General features: G+C 37.0%; 1 protein-coding gene across 1 annotated transcript in view; it reads left to right on the top strand.

Moving 5' to 3' along the window:
• Positions 1-12,273, top strand: part of LOC107662487 (transmembrane protein 47-like) — a 73,488-nt gene extending 61,215 nt beyond the window's left edge. Inside the window, exon 3 of the mRNA XM_016452529.1 lies at positions 10,922-12,273. Coding sequence (XP_016308015.1) covers positions 10,922-11,103 — 182 coding nt within the window. The 3' untranslated portion in view covers positions 11,104-12,273. The remainder of the gene's footprint in view (positions 1-10,921) is intronic.
• The last annotated feature ends 5,836 nt before the right edge of the window (positions 12,274-18,109 follow it).

Raw genomic sequence — 18,109 nt, 5'->3', positions numbered from 1 at the left:
GAGGGCTCCTGTTCCCCCGTTCGGCCCAGGGAGGGCTCCTGTTCCCCAGTTCAGCCCAGGGAGGGCTCCTGTTCCCCCATTCAGCACAGGGAGGGCTCCAGATCCCCAGTTCAAGTATTCTCCAGCGTCTCCTCGTTCCTCGTGTGTGTGCATCGTGACAGAAGGCTCCATGTTGCTTTTTTATCAGGCCTTACCATGTGGGATTAGCGCCTCATGCTAACCCACCAAACAGTAGGCACATGACCAGAGGCCCCTTTACAACAAACAATACAAAGTATTAGCAAACATTCTGTACAAATACACAAATGAAATCACAGAAACAAGAAACAAAGCATTACTCGCTTATTCGGGGCAATAAACAGAAGTTTCCCACGAAACAACATGTGCATCAATATCAGGTAGGCCATTCCATAACATCACTGACATCATCTTTGCCTATAGAGAGTTATATTCCTAGATACCTATAGCTCACCAGCGCCCCCTTATTGGCAGGGAAGAGGAACTACAGAGAAAACATGTTAGCAGTCTCTAAGACTGTTACATACCCCCTCCTTCACTGGAAGACTTGGCTAGACCATGACCAAGGCTTAAGATTCTGAACATGGCAGGTATCTACATTCATGGGATTGTCATCAAAAGATACAGAGTAATTGACAGGTCCTAAACACTTAGTAATTCTGGCTGGACCTTTCCACTTACTAGACAATTTGGCCATGAACCCTTAGTCTGCTCTGGACAATGGATGAGCCCGTACCCAGACCATATCTCCCACCTGATACTGGGTTTGCTTGCGATTACTGTTATAATAGCGTTGCTGTTTAGCCACATTGTTTCGTACATCGAAACAATAGACCATTTTCCAGAACGTAGTGCACTGTACCCTTTACGCAAAGGGTCTTGATCCGGTTGAGACTTTGTCTCTGCAATCAGGTCCTGAATCTCTGGATCATTGTGTTGTGCCGCAGCAATGTTGGAAACATCAATAGGTAAGTTAGTCGTAAAAAATGTAGATTGTGGGGTTTTGATTACTGCAATCATGTCCGCTGTAGCATGCTCTGGTGTTCTAGATAGTACATCGGGAACGACATTGCATTGGGCTTTATGATATTTAACTTTAAATTCATATCCTTGTAACCGAATGGTCCAACGTGTCAGTCTTGATGACAGTTTAGGATCTTAGGGCTGCATGATCCGTAACAACCTCAAATGGCCTCCCTTCGAGATACGGTCTCCATTTTTCAACAGCCCACACTACCGCCAAACACTCTTTTTCTGACACAGAATATGCCTTCTCTGCCCCTCGTAATAATCTTGATGCATAAGCAACGACCCGCTCTCCTTCCTCCATTTCTTGAGTCAACACTGCACCCAATCCAATCTCACTTGCATCTGTCTGTACTCTAAATAGCCTGCTGAAATCAGGTGGCATTAACACGGGTGCTTGAGTTAAACTTTGTTTGATGGTATCAAATGAATCTTGGCACTATTCGGTCCAGGTCCATGTGGCTTTCTTCTGCTTCAAGGCATGCAAGGGAGTTGCCTTTTCTGATAAATTAGGAATGAACCGGTGATACCAGCCTGTCAACCCTAAAAAACGCTGAATGTCTTTTAGTGACTGAGGGGTGGGGAACGCATTCATTGCTGCCACCTTGGCTGGATCCGTCTTGACTCCCTTTGTGGATACAATGTGACCCAGAAAAGCAATGGTATGTTGCATGAAATTACACTTAGCCACAAGATTGAGTGTGAGCCCTGCATCATGTAAGCATTGTAACACCTGGTTGATATGTTGAAGGTATTCTTCCTCGTTTCTTGAGTATACAATTGTCATCAATGTATACTAGTCAGCACTTTCCTTTTACCCTCTTCAGGACATGCTCCATTAACCTTTGGAATGTAACTGCTGCATTTTTCAGGCCAAACGGAAGGTGTTGGAATTCAAATAACCCTGCAGACGTCACAGATGCAGTTTTTTGTACGCTATCAGCTTCCATTTCTATCTGCCAGTATCCACTCTTAAGATCTAATGTGGAGAATATGGCAGCTCCATGTAGCGACTCCAAGATTTCTTGAATCTGAGGCATCGGGTATGCATCCAGATGAGTCTTAGCATTAAGGTTACGATAATCAATGCATAATCTCAAGCTCCCATCCTTTTTTGGTACAACTACCACTGGAGACGCCCATGGTGAAACTGATGGTTGTATAATTTCCTTGTGTAAGAGTTCCTGGATCTCAGCATCTACGAATTGTTGTTTATCTATGGCCAGTCTATATGCCTTCTTCCTCACTGGAACCTCATCAGTAGTTATGATGCGGTGTTTTACCTCGTTAGTGCTTCCAATGTCTTGTGAGCATACGGTGGGCCAGTTGGATAAAAGAGCTTCCAACTCCTTGTATGGCTGAGTAGTTTCAGCTTTCCATGCAACCTGTTGAATGGAGAGCATAGGACTGTTTCTGAAGTTGATTACAGTTGAGAACAGCAAGATAGAAATGAACAGAGGATATGGAGTCCTGCCTCAGAAATGGAAACACATGATCAGTCAGGTCATTTGTGGCTGTAAGAATATACTGGGCTTTTTTGAAATCTAGCACAACTCCCGTCTTCATCAAAAAATCCATACCAAGGACAAATCTCTGTCCCTCAAAATGAATATGGTCAATGCCAGCCTTTGACCTTGGATTTCACACTGCCACTGCACTTTTCCTACGGCTTCATGCCTCTGGCCATTGGCTTAGCATGAAAACTTGGCCTTCGCTTGGATCACAAGGTTCACCCTGACTCAATTTGCTTCCACAGAGATTCACGCATGAGCGTCAAAGTGCTTCCAGTATCCACCATTGCAGAACAGAATCTACTACGAAGTATGATCGGGATGTTGACTGTGTTGAATGTGGTTTGCTCGGCTTTTAACACTGGCTGCACAACTCTTGTGTTTGCTGGCACATGCTTTGCTTGGAGCTCATGGGCATTGAGCGAATTCTTCCTTTGCTCAACTGCATTCCCTTGACTCCAATACCTCTTTGCTTCATCAAAGTCTCGCTCAATTTGAGTGCCTATTCTGACCAGCTCACTTACATTGCCGACTGTACCTCGTAACAAACTTGCTAATCGAGGATTGCAGTTTCCAAGAATGGCCTGTACTATATCTTTTTCAGACATCTCCCGTTTCCATCTTCGACACAGTGCACGATAATGGAATGCAAAGTCTCTCATGCTTTCCCTTACCCCTTGCTTTCTCTCCAACAGTTTACGTGCTGCCACATCATCATAATCCTCACTAAGAAATGAACGAAGAAATATCTCTTTAAATTGTCTCCATCCATGAACATTTATTTTCTCTGCTTGCCACCAGTCCTTGGCAGTCCCCTTCAGCACCGATGTAAGCACCATTATCTCACCATCATTAAGTGGGCGCACAGCAAAATATTCTTCACAGCGTTCTATGAAGACAATGGGATCTTTGTCTTGTTCATCCCCAAAGCATGGGAAATCTAACTTGACTGGAGGATTATATGCTGAATTTGAGATTCCTGACCAAGTTATTTGGTGTTGTGGTACATAAGTTTGATCCTGAGATTTCGAAATGACAGCACTGGATCTGGATGATACGGCAGTAGACATGGGCGGAACCAGAGCCTTCAACTTGCTTTCAATCTGCACATCTCGTCTTTTCAGGCAGTCTATCATTAATTGGCCCATGTCTTGCACAGACACTTCTATTTTTTTCTCAACTCGTTCACATTCGCATCTTATGCGATACAGCAGGCAATCTTCCACAGTCTGGCATCTAGTCTGAAATTCATTGCGTGTGATATATTCACCCAGTTTTTCAACACAGTCTTTAACTTGACCTTCTAGTGTATTCACACGTTCAATCAAACTTGCAATAGCCTCTGATATTTCAAGAGGTGTCTCTTCTTCCACAGGTGGAGGAGGTGGAAAATTGAAATCACTGAGATTCACCTGTTCACGAGCTTCATGATCTTCATTGGAATCTATGTACAAATCACTGAAAGTTGTAATTAATTCTCTGAGAGTTTCTCTGTGGGTGGTGAAAGCATCAGAAGAGAAGTCCACCCTGGGCACATACCCATCCTCATGCAAAGCATCCTGACTCGCCATTCTGTTATAATGTGCAAAGAGAAAACTAAAATGAACAAACACTTCAAGGCCCTGTTCGGGCGCCACTCTATAACCACCATGCAAAGGTTTAGGCTATACATCTATTTTAGGGAGGGTTCAATGTTTGTTCAACCAGACTTTGTAAACTAGTTTTCACCTTCAAGCAAAAGAAAAACAACCAAACAGGAAAATCAAAAAGGCTTAAAGACGTATATTATTTTGAATGAGAGTAACACCAGATTGAATGGCTTACAAATCAGAAATGGAAAATATCACAAGACATAACCACAAAAGGAAAAAAAAAAACAGTAATTCTTATCTGAAAAATGTTGACGTGGAAGAGAAGTGTCTATAGTCCATATAGTCGTAGTCCAAAGAAGTGTAGGCCGAAACCACATCCAAAAATCCACAACCACGAAGGCATGCAAAAAAAAACACTACACAGTTCACGCCGTTTCTTAAAAAAAAACTAAACAATACAAATATATAATCCTTGTGAAATGCCATCCATAAATCGAAATTCACGCTGGTAGATGCTTTTGCAGCTCCTATATGCCATGGCCTTCATTCAACATGAGTAAAAACACTGAAGGCTCCATGTTGCTCTTTAATCAGGCCTTACCGTGTGGGATTAGCGCCTCACGTTAACCCACCAAACAGTAGGCACATGACCGGAGGCCCCTTTACAACAAACAATACAAAGTATTTGCAAACATTCTGGAAGTTTCCCACGAAACAACATGTGAGTCAATATCAGGTAGGCCATTCCTACCTCTCCATAACATCGGTGTTGTCTTCTTTGTCTATGCAGAGTTATATTCCTAGATGCCTATAGCTCACCAGCGCCCCCTTATTGGCAGGGAAGAGGACCTACAGGGAAAATATGTTAGCAGTCTCTAAGACTGTTACAACACAATCTAAAGTGAAAACTATTCATCATTTGCAAATGTTTATAAATGTTTACTAATCATTAATACCTTTATGAGCAGTCATCTCAATGGCAAAAAGTGTCCTGAAAGACCTGAATTTACCCTATTCACACATATTTACTAATCATTTATTAATCATTTGTTCATGAATTTGCAGTAGCCAGTCTAAAGTTAAAACTATTCATCATTTGTAAATGTTTATATACAATCACTAATCATTTAGTATCTTTATGGACATTGGACTTTTAGCTAATGTATCAAGGTGTGTGTGAAGGTTGGCTGGCTAAGTTTAGCTAAATGCTTTCTAAATACATAACAGACTGTAATTTTGGTACAAAAAGGTTTTTTTATTGCCTCAACACTCATGTTAGTATACTACTCTTCAGTATACCATTAAACAGGATATTCCTTGAATCATAAATAAACAGGGGAAAACAAATCATTTTTAAAAAGAAAATACTTGTTCATTTATCAAAACAATATAATATAAACAGATTGAAGCGTGTTCCCTTATAATAATCAAACTGACCCCTGTACACTGTTGACCATTTAACCAACAATTAAACCTACCCATACCACCAAACCTGTCTCTGACCTTACCCGTATCACACCTCAATAGCAGCAAAAGTGTTGTGCATTAACACAAGTTTTTAATCGTTTTAACATCTGTTAAAATCATTTGTAGATTTTCAATAAGTGCTTGATCATATGGAATTGAAAGTTTAATGACATTTGTAAGTATTTTAACTTGCATGAAATAATGATTTGTTTGAACATTATCTAATGTTTAATAAGTGCTTTTGCAAACAACAAGCACATTATCTCATGTTTCTAACTCTTTGAACATATATTAACTAATGATCCATTACGCATTATATAAAGTTTGTTAGTGATTTCTTAATGAACGTTATTATAAAGTGTTACCGATTTTGGTCCATAGTCACAACTCCCTCAAAAAGATGAAAAATATAATTGCACTCATGAATATTTATTTCGATATAGATACATGTATACATGTATATAGATACATTGTACTTTAAATAACTGCAAAACAACCTGTCATAATCCAATCTCCAACTGCAAAAATAGATAAATAAAATAGTCAAGATGCTAGATAGGGCATACTTAAATCATACAATTAAATGCTAAATTTATCTCTCAAATCACTTCATCCTAGAATATATTTTGTATGGCACACAAATACAAAACTCACTTTTACTATATTAATATTTAGTTTGTATACCTGTGTTGCATATATGATATATTTTCTCCAGACACTAAAAGGAGACTTTCCAATCTTACCAATTCTTCTTCCCAACTTAGAAATGATTTTACTTTACCTCAACTGCTTCAACTACTTTGCCTCAAACTATTTCACTTTTCCCTAAAATCTGTTTATTAAAAAAAAAAAAAAAGTTAAACCAACAGAGATGACCAATATATTTTCTTAATTTTTACCTAACTATCTAGCTAGCAGGCCACCATGTTGGATGGAGTGATGTAGTTGTCTACATAACAGGGTTGGTTGGCTCAGCTGAAAATAGACAGAGCAACTTCTGCCTTTAAAAGTGGTCATGAAATGGAGATTAAAATTGTTCATGTACAGACTTTCCTAGTTGCAAAGTGGTTTACCATCTGTTATCTACATTGTGATTATTTTATGTACAGAGAGCGATCAAAGATTGCTGTAGCAGTCAATTCAAGATCAGCGAGTGTATCAGTGATTTGATTCCTGCATTTTCACCAAAACTCCCTTTATAATCAATGACAGTTTACACTGCTCAACAAGTCTCTTATTTACATTGTGTTTTTACTGTTAGTTATGATGAAAGTATTTGTAAGATTGCAGAAATCATGTTGCAATATGGAGATCATTGTGTCGTGCTCAGTAGACAACTGTGTTTGGCTACAGTGCAGCACTGAAATGCTCATTTCATAATGCAAAGATGATTTCATTTACACTGAAGTCTCACAGCAGACTTAAATTCAGGGTAGAAAATGTCCATTTATATCTAAATTACGATGTTTTTGTTGGGGGGAAAAATAAACTTAAAATTGCACCTCAGGAAAAATAATACAATAATTAAAACTGCATTTCATGACCCCTTAACTTGTTTCCCCACAAAGAAAATCCCATAAACCTACTCTTTGAGAGGGCTGTAGGAAACAAGCAGAGCCTTAACGTTTAATTTAATCATTTGATATACAGTAGTCAACATTTGAAGTGGATCAAAGCCTTTCATCAAAGTTGTCCTAAAACCAAAACAATACCTGTTCTTGTCTTAGGACAACTTTTTTGATCTACTTCAAATGTTGACTACTATATACATGTTTTACATTGTACTTGAAATAAATAAATACAGTGGGACCATAAATTCGGCTAATTAATCGATAATTAATTTCATATTATAACTCATTTACAACAGAAAGTTCTTTATTGCTGCTTAAGACAAGAAGTGTTTCCATTTACATGCACGTATGAGGTGTACACTTTTTTTTTTGTTCTCCGTTGTTTTTGGCTTGTATATATGCATATTAGGGTTGGGAAAACGTGTTTATTTCTGTGATTTAATATTTGTTCTTTAACACCGTTAACAGTATCCTTTTACCTTTGGGTAATGTTTCAATATATGATCATGCTATCCCTGCAACACTCTTTCACATTTTGTGGCGCTGGTGAGCAGTGCACAGATAGTGTGATCATTTACAGTAATGATAGCTAAATGCGTTTGGGCAATTACATTAGCATACTGTAGCTAGTTCAGAATGTGATCTGACTAAGGCTGGTGAAGAGCTGTAATAGTAGTTCCAGCCATAACTTTCAGAAGTTTTCAAATGACAATTTTCACATTTAGAAACATGTGCTGTGATATTTTGTCATAACTGTATATAATGCAGTCTGGTGCAGATGTGTCAAGCTATGTGTCAAGCTGATCTGAAAGCAGTGTGTTATCCTGGGGTTGTTGGTTGGCATTAGCATATTTATATGAAACATATTCATAGGAGCTTTACGGTATATTACTCAGCAGCACCAAGAAGCTGTTTCAATCTCGCACAGAGAAGCAGAAGTGTGTGAGAAGACCTTGAGGGAAGCCTCTGTGTGTGTGCGTGTCATATTGGCAGGTCTTCTACACATACTGTGCCAGACCCTGCAGCATGGTAGCATGCTCAGTTTCTCTCATTAATTTGTTGTTTACAGAGGGAGACATGCTAACTCAAACAGCAGTGCTCTATATTTATTTGATTGACACAATCTCCTCCTGTTTTTAACATGTAATGTTACTATCATTATCATTATTGGTCATACTTAGGACTTTACACAAATCTCAAAACCGAGGAGGTAAACTTTAGCATGTGGGTAGTTTACTTCAACATATATGCTTTTGGTAGGCATTTTTATCAAAAGCGCCTTGCAATGTATACAAACCAAGAAGTTTTGAAGGTTGATAAATTACAGTGTTACCTCATAGCTTAATTAAAACTGCAGCATTGTAATGAAGTTGATTGATTGTGTTTTTTTTTTTACATTTTTGATTTATTATATATGTTTTGAATTTGTGACTTTATCAGCTTTTCCGCATATATACAGGCCCTTATAATCATAGCAATACTTACTGCTTGCTCCATTTCTGCAACTCTGTTTTTGTAAATGAATGACTTGGGGTTCAAGTCAGTTTTTTAAGGATAGAAGGGATACAGCAAAAACTACTGGGCATGGGCACATCAATATAGTGTAATTTTTCTCACACTGTACGACAATAATTAGTATTTTTGCATTATTGTAAGGGGTAGGTTTAGGGTTGGGGTAGGTGAAGATGTTAATGAAACACAATCAATTTCAATTTATTCAATCGTTTGTTAGCTTCGGGTTTTTGCTGTATCCCTTCTAGCCACAACCATGACTTGGGGTGCTCCCTGGTTTTTGTGGTGCACTGTGAGATTTTTCAGTGAGTGAACATTCCAGTGCACTGGAAGAATTTTGTGATTGAGACCGCCCTTAAAATGGCCGACTTCCTGATCAGCGCTCTGACTACTAATTGAGAGCTGATTGAGATGCACCCTTCCTCTAACTGTTGCTTTGGTCTTCATCAGCACCCCCTGCTGGCATGCTGACTAACAGCAGATGGAGATTATGCATTGGTTCTCTACTGCTATTCCTGCAGTTCCCTGATGTGCAATGTTGAATGTTTTGCTGAATTTTAACCGCTTCATTTGTGGAAGCATTTTTGTAAAGTGTAAAAATGCAAGCCCTGAAAATACAGTGCATTAAAATGCAAGCACTGTTAATCCAATGTTTTTGTTTGATTGTTTTTTATTAATTTTTTTTTCCCCCAGTTAGTGCAATTCAATTCAACATGCGTTTTTGCTTTAAACACATTTGTTATTATTTTACTTCTATACTACACTCACTACACCCACCACACCATTAGCATTACTCTTATCCGGGGCTTGAAAGGAGAGTTAATGTGTGGCAAAAACTTGACTTTATACCATCAAGTAACTGCATCTTGTAAAACCACTGTCAATGTTTACCCCGTGTTTTACCACGTTGTCTATCTGCATATTTTGGCAAGTCTTTTGAATTTTAGCTTGCACACATGTAACCAAATCAGAATTTTTTCCATGTAACACATCACCCATGGTCCCTTACTGGTTAAACACGCTCTGGCTCAGCCTGCTACAGTGGCCATGCCCCAAACTCTTACTGTGGGTTGAGCTAAAAAGAGATCTGATTGAACCACTCTAATTCAGGCACATCCAAACCTGCTCCTATAGGGCCACTGTCCTGCAGTTTAAGTTTGGTTTGGTTCCAACTTCTGCCAAACCAACTGCCTGGAAGTTTTTAATATGCCTAAAGACTTTGATTAGCAGAATTGGACATTCCTTCTCTAAATGTTTTGATGGTTCCTGGGAGGCTCAATGTTTACACTTTTAGGGAGAATAAACCCATGAATGGCATACCAAAGTACTCAATTAACAAACTAAGAGAATGTATTAAGAGAATGTGTTTTGACATGTATACATGAATGAATTAATTAATTAATGAATGAATGAACGAACAAATCACACAAACTTCACCTTTAAACTATATATAATTAGACCTTTTTATGATAATGCAAGGTCAGTTCAGGTTCTAAAATGTCATGTGGTGAGACTCCTCAAAAACTTAATGATTTTTATGAATTCTTGATATTTGTAGAACATGCATGTTACCTTTAAAAGTACATGCAGATGATACACAACTCTTTCACTTGCACCAGATACCCGCAAATCGATTAGCACTTCATACTTGAATTTGTTACATTGAAACTTGAGTACTGCAACTGTGGTTGCCTTACCAAAAAGCTGTTTTAAACGCATAAAGAATTCAGAATGCAGCTACGATATGTTGACACATGCTAGACTGAGGAATCATTCTGGCACATGTATCACTTCACTTATGCGTCTTACAGAATTGTTTTTAAAATCCTGTTATTGCATATAAATGCAATCCTTCCAGATTACTCAGGGCATCCAATGGCACCATGCTTTTGGCAAAAGACTAGGTTGTGATTTTTTATCATTAATGAGTTAAAATATTTATTTAACATTGGTGTGTTTAATGTTACGGTTGTTGTTGTTGTCATTTTATAAAAGCAGTACAAGGGTGTTTTAGAGTAATTTTACCATGGTTAAAAGGTTTTAGGTACTCTACTTTACATCATTTCTATCACCACCCCTTGAAAGGACAGTTCACCCCCCCAAAATATGAAAATTAATTTACTCAACCAAACCTGTATGAATTTTTTATTCTGCTGAACAGAAAATACATTATTTATACCTGTGTTATTCATGTTTTCTAATACATTGTCTTTTTCTCTTGCAGTGGTCCTCCAGGCATGTGCTCTGGTTCTTTACCCAATCAAATTCATCGATGGCAAAGTCTTGCAAACATATCATGAGTTCAACTGGGGCTACGGGTTGGGCTGGGGTGCCACCATCTTCATGCTGGGTGGAGGAATCTTGTTTTGCCTTAGAACAGACATGTATGAAGATGCCATGTACTAAGGGCTCAAATACATGATCATGCTCACTCAGTAGACTCAAGCACTACATCTGTCAAAGCAAGCAAGTAACAAGAAAGCGGTATCTTTTACATCAAGAACAGCACACACAGCCTACTCACATTTCACAGACTCACACATTCTCCACATTCACAACACATACAGTACACACATAGGTTGTCAACCCAATGTCATGAGAATTCATAAGTAATGTTAGCAGTTTTGTATATATTTGTTTGATCTGACTCGTATAAAAACGTGTAAGTAAAACATGACCAGGAAGGTCCACCCCTAAACCTAACCATAAGTGGGGGCTTTACAGATGATATGAATTCATACAAATTTACAGCCAAATACTTTAAAAAATGTCATGGGACTGTTTTGGCTGCTTCCCAATGCAAATGCTTATGCTGTCCTAAAAGCTGTTGGTATTCACATGTAGCTCAATTCTTCTTTCTACCTAACTTTTAGATTCATACATTTAAAAATGCTGTGGCTGCTTTGGCCCTGACATATATTCTACAAATTAAACACTCAATTGGGAGTGCCTCTGTTTCCATTCTGCATGGGGCTGTGGGCAATTATAACACAAAAAGAATACACTGATGCACACTTTAAAAATCTACTAGAAATAATATGCATTTGGGGCACCCTATGTGTTAATTTTATACCATTTTCAATGCACTATGATTTGGGACATCTTCATTTAGGACAGATAGTATGCGATTTGGGATGCAGCCATATACAAGTAAACATGCACTCTAGCTTACTACTCTGTTGCTCTGAGTGTGAAGGCCTAAATTGAGCATGACAGGCTGTTGTAACAAGCTTCAGAATGGATGAAGTATGAAGAATAGCTGTGTGAACTGGACTGCAAGAATTCAGTGTTGACATTAAATGTTCAGGTGAACATTTAAAGAGTTGTGCGTGTGCCATGCCCACTTGTTTTGGCTCTTTTAACCATTTCAGCAGCATATCTCATGGATCTCCTTCCATGAGGAAGCAAAATTAATAGAGCTTCTTTATAAAGAAATATCCAGTATATAGTTGCTTTTACCATTTTGTATATATCTTGTATTGTGCTATCTTGGTTATGCGTTTATAATATTCCAATATTTGGATTTAAAGGATATATTTTATGTCATGTGATTGTGAAATACTAACTCGATTTGGGGAGGAGACATTTAATGAGGCTTTACAGCTCAAACATATCAGTTTCCTTTCTCTGTTTAAAAAAAGAAAAGATAAATAAAACATTCTGTAGAAAAAAGCACACAGACTCAACTTGCAATTTATCGCAGAAGTGTATAACAAGCATAAAACTACATAATATACAAATATTGATTCATTAGATTTAACTTTTTAATAATCCTTTTCTATTTAAAGTCAAATTTAAGTATATTTAGTATCAACATTTCACTTTCACACAAACTGGTGAAAATGAGAGAAAACTGCTCGGCTTTTGCTGCTAATTATTTATTATACTTATTTTATATGAATTAAATGATATACTTAATTTGACAATTAATATTCTACTTATAAATTAATATAAATAAATACACTAACAGTCAAAAGTTTGGACACTTTCTTATTCAGTGGTTTTTCTTTATTTTTATTGTTTTCAACATTGTATGTTAATACTGAAGTCACTGAAATTATGTAGCCATTGTTTTATATTTTCAGTTCTTCAAATTAGCCATCTTCTACTTTGATGACAGCTTTGCACACTCTTGGCATTCTCTACACACACAATGCCTCCCACATCACTGGTTCTCACATCCCAAAATATCCACTGTTAAAAGGAATGTAACACTCCAAATATAATAAGGCCATTTATATAGCAAGTGTTGGGGTGAAGATATGATTCATCTGAAATAACAAGATTGCTTAAACTGTTTTCCTCTTCATTCTTTCTTCTTCTTCTCTCCATGAGATGATAATGCTTCCCCAGCATTCTAATAGCACTTCTGCAGTGATAGGCAGTAGCGTTGCTACAAGTAGTGACGCTACTAGCTTAATTACATTTCTCAGTAGCATGGTGGTAGCGTTGCAGTTTTCTGAATCAAATAGCTTCTCAGTAGCGAAGCTCTTTTTTGATCAAGTAGCGTGGTAGAGTCAACGCTCTACGTGAATGAAGTGTGGCGCGCAGTTTGGAGCATCTCAGTTTGTTTGCAGTCTGAAGGTAAATAAAAGAACTGTTGATTGAATAAGTACAGCGTTTTCTTTACTCAAGAAACACTATATTTATAAAGGCTAATGTTTTTTTTTGTTTGTTTTTGTATTTGAGGAGCGGAGAAGTGTGTCTTAGCATTTGTTGTCAAGTACAGTCAAATAGCTTGTGTGAAGCGCTGAATCTTTTATAATATGATACTTTGGCCAAATAACAGACAAAACTGAGCACCCACATAGTGACAGAAAACTCTATAACCTGCGAGTTCATGAAAACCTAAATGCGATGCATGCACTGCCTTTGATGTGGCGTTAATGACGGGGAAAAACATTCGCTAGTCAAAGCTTAGTATTTGAACTTGATTTTTGAAGTTATTTGTAGGCCTATACATCTATATGGTAACACTATACAATAAGATTTCATTAATGTTGGCTAATGTATTGACTAACATGAGCATACAATGAACAATACATTTATTACAGTATATATTCATCTTTGTTAATGTTAGTTAATGAAAATACAGTCGTTCATTTGTAGTTCATGTTCGTTCACAGTGCATTAACTAATGTTAACAAACACAACTTTTGATTTTAATAATGCATTAGTAAATGTTGAAATTAACATTAATAAATGCTGCAGAAGTATTGTTCATTCTTAGTTCATGTTAACTACACACTCTAAAAAAACGCTGGGTTGTTTTTTTTTATCAAACCAAATGCTGGGTTGAGACCGCTGGGTAAGGACGTTGGGTTGTTTTAACCCAATTTTGGGTTGAAAATTGGTCTTGGTCAATAACCCAGCGGTGCTGGGTTGGGAACGCGGACGTGAAAGAGAGCACGCACGTCACGTTAACATCGGACGTATCTCGACGACACCAGTGCGAGAAGCCACCATTTTCTCAGCGTCTTCAGATGGAAGCAAGTGGGAGTGAAAGACGGTTTAGGGTAAGTAAAGATTAAAAATGTAAAGTCATCATTAATTGTTTGAGTCCGGTAGTATCTTGAGATATCATGGAAGGCGGAAATATTCTGAAAAGAGCTTATATTGAAAAATACGCGGACGTGGATTTCGCCTCAGAAATAGTCTTAACGGCCTCTTTTACTGAACGGAAGAGGTGCTTTTAATATAACGTCAGTGAGTGTCTTATGTCATATTTACATAAGATTTTACAATATTTACATTTTTTTGAGGTGTTAAGAAAGGGTTATTAACATATTTACATGTTAATTCGTTATCTTTTTTTCGCGGTTAAATTGAATGTAGTGTCCTAAAGGGAACGGCGTTATGTAATAAAGACAAGCCTAATTATTTTGAGGCTGATGAAGTGATAATTGTTACAAGTAATGTTTTGCATGTTATATTTCAGACATGTTGAGCTTTGTGTCTTCATTGTGCCGGTGTTCCGGCGAATTCAGTTCCCCTGTTTTCCCCTCACAGCGCCTGCGCAACTTTAGTACTAAAATCATGACGTCATGATTTCGCCCCGGCGAAGCAATTCAGCCGTCTGCTTGTGTGAGGAGGCGATTTTCTCAGCTTCTTCAGAAGAGAGGGAAAGATGGTTTAAGGCAAGTAAAGTTCATAATTTTCATCATGTTATCAATTTAATTTTTTTACTAAGAGTAAAAGAATGTTTGTTTTTGTAGATGGTGAAAGCCAGAGACATAGGAGAGCATCATTCTTTTGAGATTGACGTGTTATTTTTAGAAAATAAATGTTTCTGTGTGGTTTATTTACTGTCATGCCAGAATAGTTTGTAAAGAACTTAACTATTAGCTAATTGTACAACTATTGTATAATAGTGTTTTTGTATAATATTAGGTAACACTTTCTATGAAGCCTGTATTTATAATTCTTGGTCTTCCTTTCTTAAAGGAATAGTTCACACTAAAAATAATTTACTTGCCCTCATGTCATTCCAAACCTATAAGACTTCTGTCAATCTTTAGAACACAAATGAAGATATTTTTAATTTTCTCTCATAATTTGTTGTTAATCCACTGAAAGTCTAGATAATCAGTATTTTCAAAAATACAGAGTTATTGTAAAAGTAATCCATGCCAATATTTATATATGAATAATATAACACACAAAGAACACCATATTGAATCTACTTCATTTACAGAATAATGGACTATTGTAGCATCTGGACCAATCAGACACACCATTTTTCATTAGATTAACAAATAGTCACAGACCCCTCACGCAATAAACCTATGGGTGCCAGGATGTCTGCGAACGACACCAGGCCCCTGGTCACCATGGCAACCGACGCTGATATCACTGGTTTTATTGCCCAAAGGAATGTGGGTTGAGAAAATCAGTACATTTTCCATAGGAAGAGATACAATGCACAGTAAAAATGGACTCTTCTCTAATTAATTCATAGGAAAATCTTTCTTTGAATGAACACACGTATCCTTCAGGTCATTGTTATGTTGTTACTGTCCTTGTATATTGTCTCTTATATTGTATACTGTTTTATGCAGGCTTATGATAGAACCACTCGTTCATGTCATCTCTGTTTTAATGTTTCAGTAAAGAAGTAGCTTTCTGAAAGCAATATATTTATTTAAACAATATTACATGCCTTCACACTAGTGCTGCCATTACAGAGACATTAAACAACCACACAAAGTGGTTGAAATTATAAAACAGACTATTTATCTATCCTTACTGATGTGGATGCACCTCCATCTGAAAATGGATAGATTTTAATTAAATGTTTTCTTTTTTCAAATGTTCTTCTCTTTTTAGGCCACTGATGAAGAACAGGCGGTGACTGAGATGAATGCTGGTCAAAGAGGAGAATGTCCTTAACCCTAAACTGATGCAACAGTGGTTTTAAAGGAGGAGGCTGCCCTGGATAATGTAAAAGATGTCACATGCCTTTGCTGTGCTGATGGGGCTTCTTCATGACTACATCAATTATGCTAAAGAGATCATGAAAATTGGCAGCGATGCCTGATCTGTATTCATGGACTATGAAACAAACTGTAAGTGTATAATTTGTAAAAAAAATAAAATGTTAAATGCTTGTTCTGTGTTGTTGTTTAGTAGAAATGGAGTTTACACTGTCATTCATACACATGCTCACATTCTTTCACACATATGTTTCTGATAAATGTTATAATATCAGTGTTAATGTTGTGGTTTATTTACTGTCATGCCAGAATAGTTTGTAAAGAACTTAACTATTAACTAATTGTACAACTATTGTATAATAGTGTTTTTGTGTAATATTTTTATACAATATATAAAATTTACCAAAAAAGTCCAATTTGATCTTAAAAGTTATATTCAACACAAGCTCTGTGTAGAATTGTACAGTAAGAAAGTTATTTCCCTTAACCAGGAAATTAACGTTCTTAGAATTGTCAGACAGTTGACCCTGAGAAGTCAAGTAATACTTACTTACAGATCTAAATATTTATAATTAATTATAACTAGTTGTGATTAATTATTAATATTTCCCCCTTGAGCTGATTCGCTACAGTATCATATCTTGACATTGTTTATTTAAGATCTGCACAGTATCTTACTACAGCTTGCGAGTGGTTAGATGTTGAGTGTTATTTGAGTGTTTCCTGTGGAGCTGATGTTAATTAATTGATGTGAGCTTTATACTACAACTGAAAAAACATGCAATGTTTTATATGGTTATATTTTATTTTGATGGTCCCCTTAATCAATCGACTATAAGCAACTTTACAACTACATGCCAACTAACTCTCATTAGAGTGATTAAACATATATTCTATTATATAGAGATTTGTAAAATAAATTTCCACGACTTTTCCAAAGCTTTCTGGGTTTTTCATGACCGTACGAACCCTGTAAATGGCTATTTTTATTTGTTTAAATCGTTTTGATACATTTCTGCTCCAGTTTGTGTGGAGGTAGTGAGACGGGACAAAGTCCCTGTAAGATATTTGGGTAGGTCTATTCTACACTCTAAAAAGTGCTGGGTTCAAAAATAACCCAACCTTAACCCAGCTGCTGGGTAACTATGGGACAGAACACGCGCTGGGTTGTTTTGACCCAAGTGCTGGGTTTAACCGTTTTACCCAGAATGCTGGGTTGTTTATTTGACCCAACCAGTGGGTAAGGTTAACTGTGTTGCTGGGTTAAACATTACCTAAACATTGGGTTATTTGTTGTCTTATTGCCTTGCTACCTTTATATTTACCAATATTACCAATAATAATAAATAACGATCACAAAGGAATGCAAAATTATTATTATTATTCTGTAATACAATTACTCAACAAAAAATGCTACTGTAAATATCAATTTAATGAGTTTTCACATTTCTTTTTAAAACAATTTTTGAATGGATGCTGTCACACATTTCATTCAACCCTTACAGACACAAATAAAACAAGTTTTTGTAGATCAGTTTCTTTAAAACACAAAATTGTGTAAACTAGGCACTGTAGATTCCTATGCTTTGTCAACACTGCATCATCAGAACACTCAAAAATTGATTATTGCCACACGAGAATCAGTCCAAATATTCATTAAAACTAAGCCAAACAAAGAGTCCTACAACAGACAATACATGTGACACAAAATATGAAACATGTTACTGGTGGCAAGAAAAAAACTGTTGCCCTGATGATATACTGCATGCTGGAGAAATTCTCAGGTAGGAAGACACTGCTTAGTGTAGTTAACATAAAGCACAAAAAAAGGACTTGAAACAGAGATCAACAGAAAAAAGACTTGAAGCAAAGGTCAACAGCCTCAAGTAATGAGTCCAGTTCAATGGCATAGCCCGAAACAATGACGAAGGTCTGGGATGTCGTTGTCTCGTCCTCAAGGCACAAAATGTGCAGGAATG

The sequence above is a fragment of the Sinocyclocheilus anshuiensis genome, unplaced genomic scaffold, assembly GCF_001515605.1.
Source record: "Sinocyclocheilus anshuiensis isolate Anshui unplaced genomic scaffold, SAMN03320099.WGS_v1.1 scaffold1229, whole genome shotgun sequence".
Lineage (NCBI taxonomy): Eukaryota > Metazoa > Chordata > Actinopteri > Cypriniformes > Cyprinidae > Sinocyclocheilus > Sinocyclocheilus anshuiensis.
The sequence above is the reverse complement of the archived record's forward strand: the minus strand, read 5'-3'. Positions and strand labels throughout refer to the sequence as shown.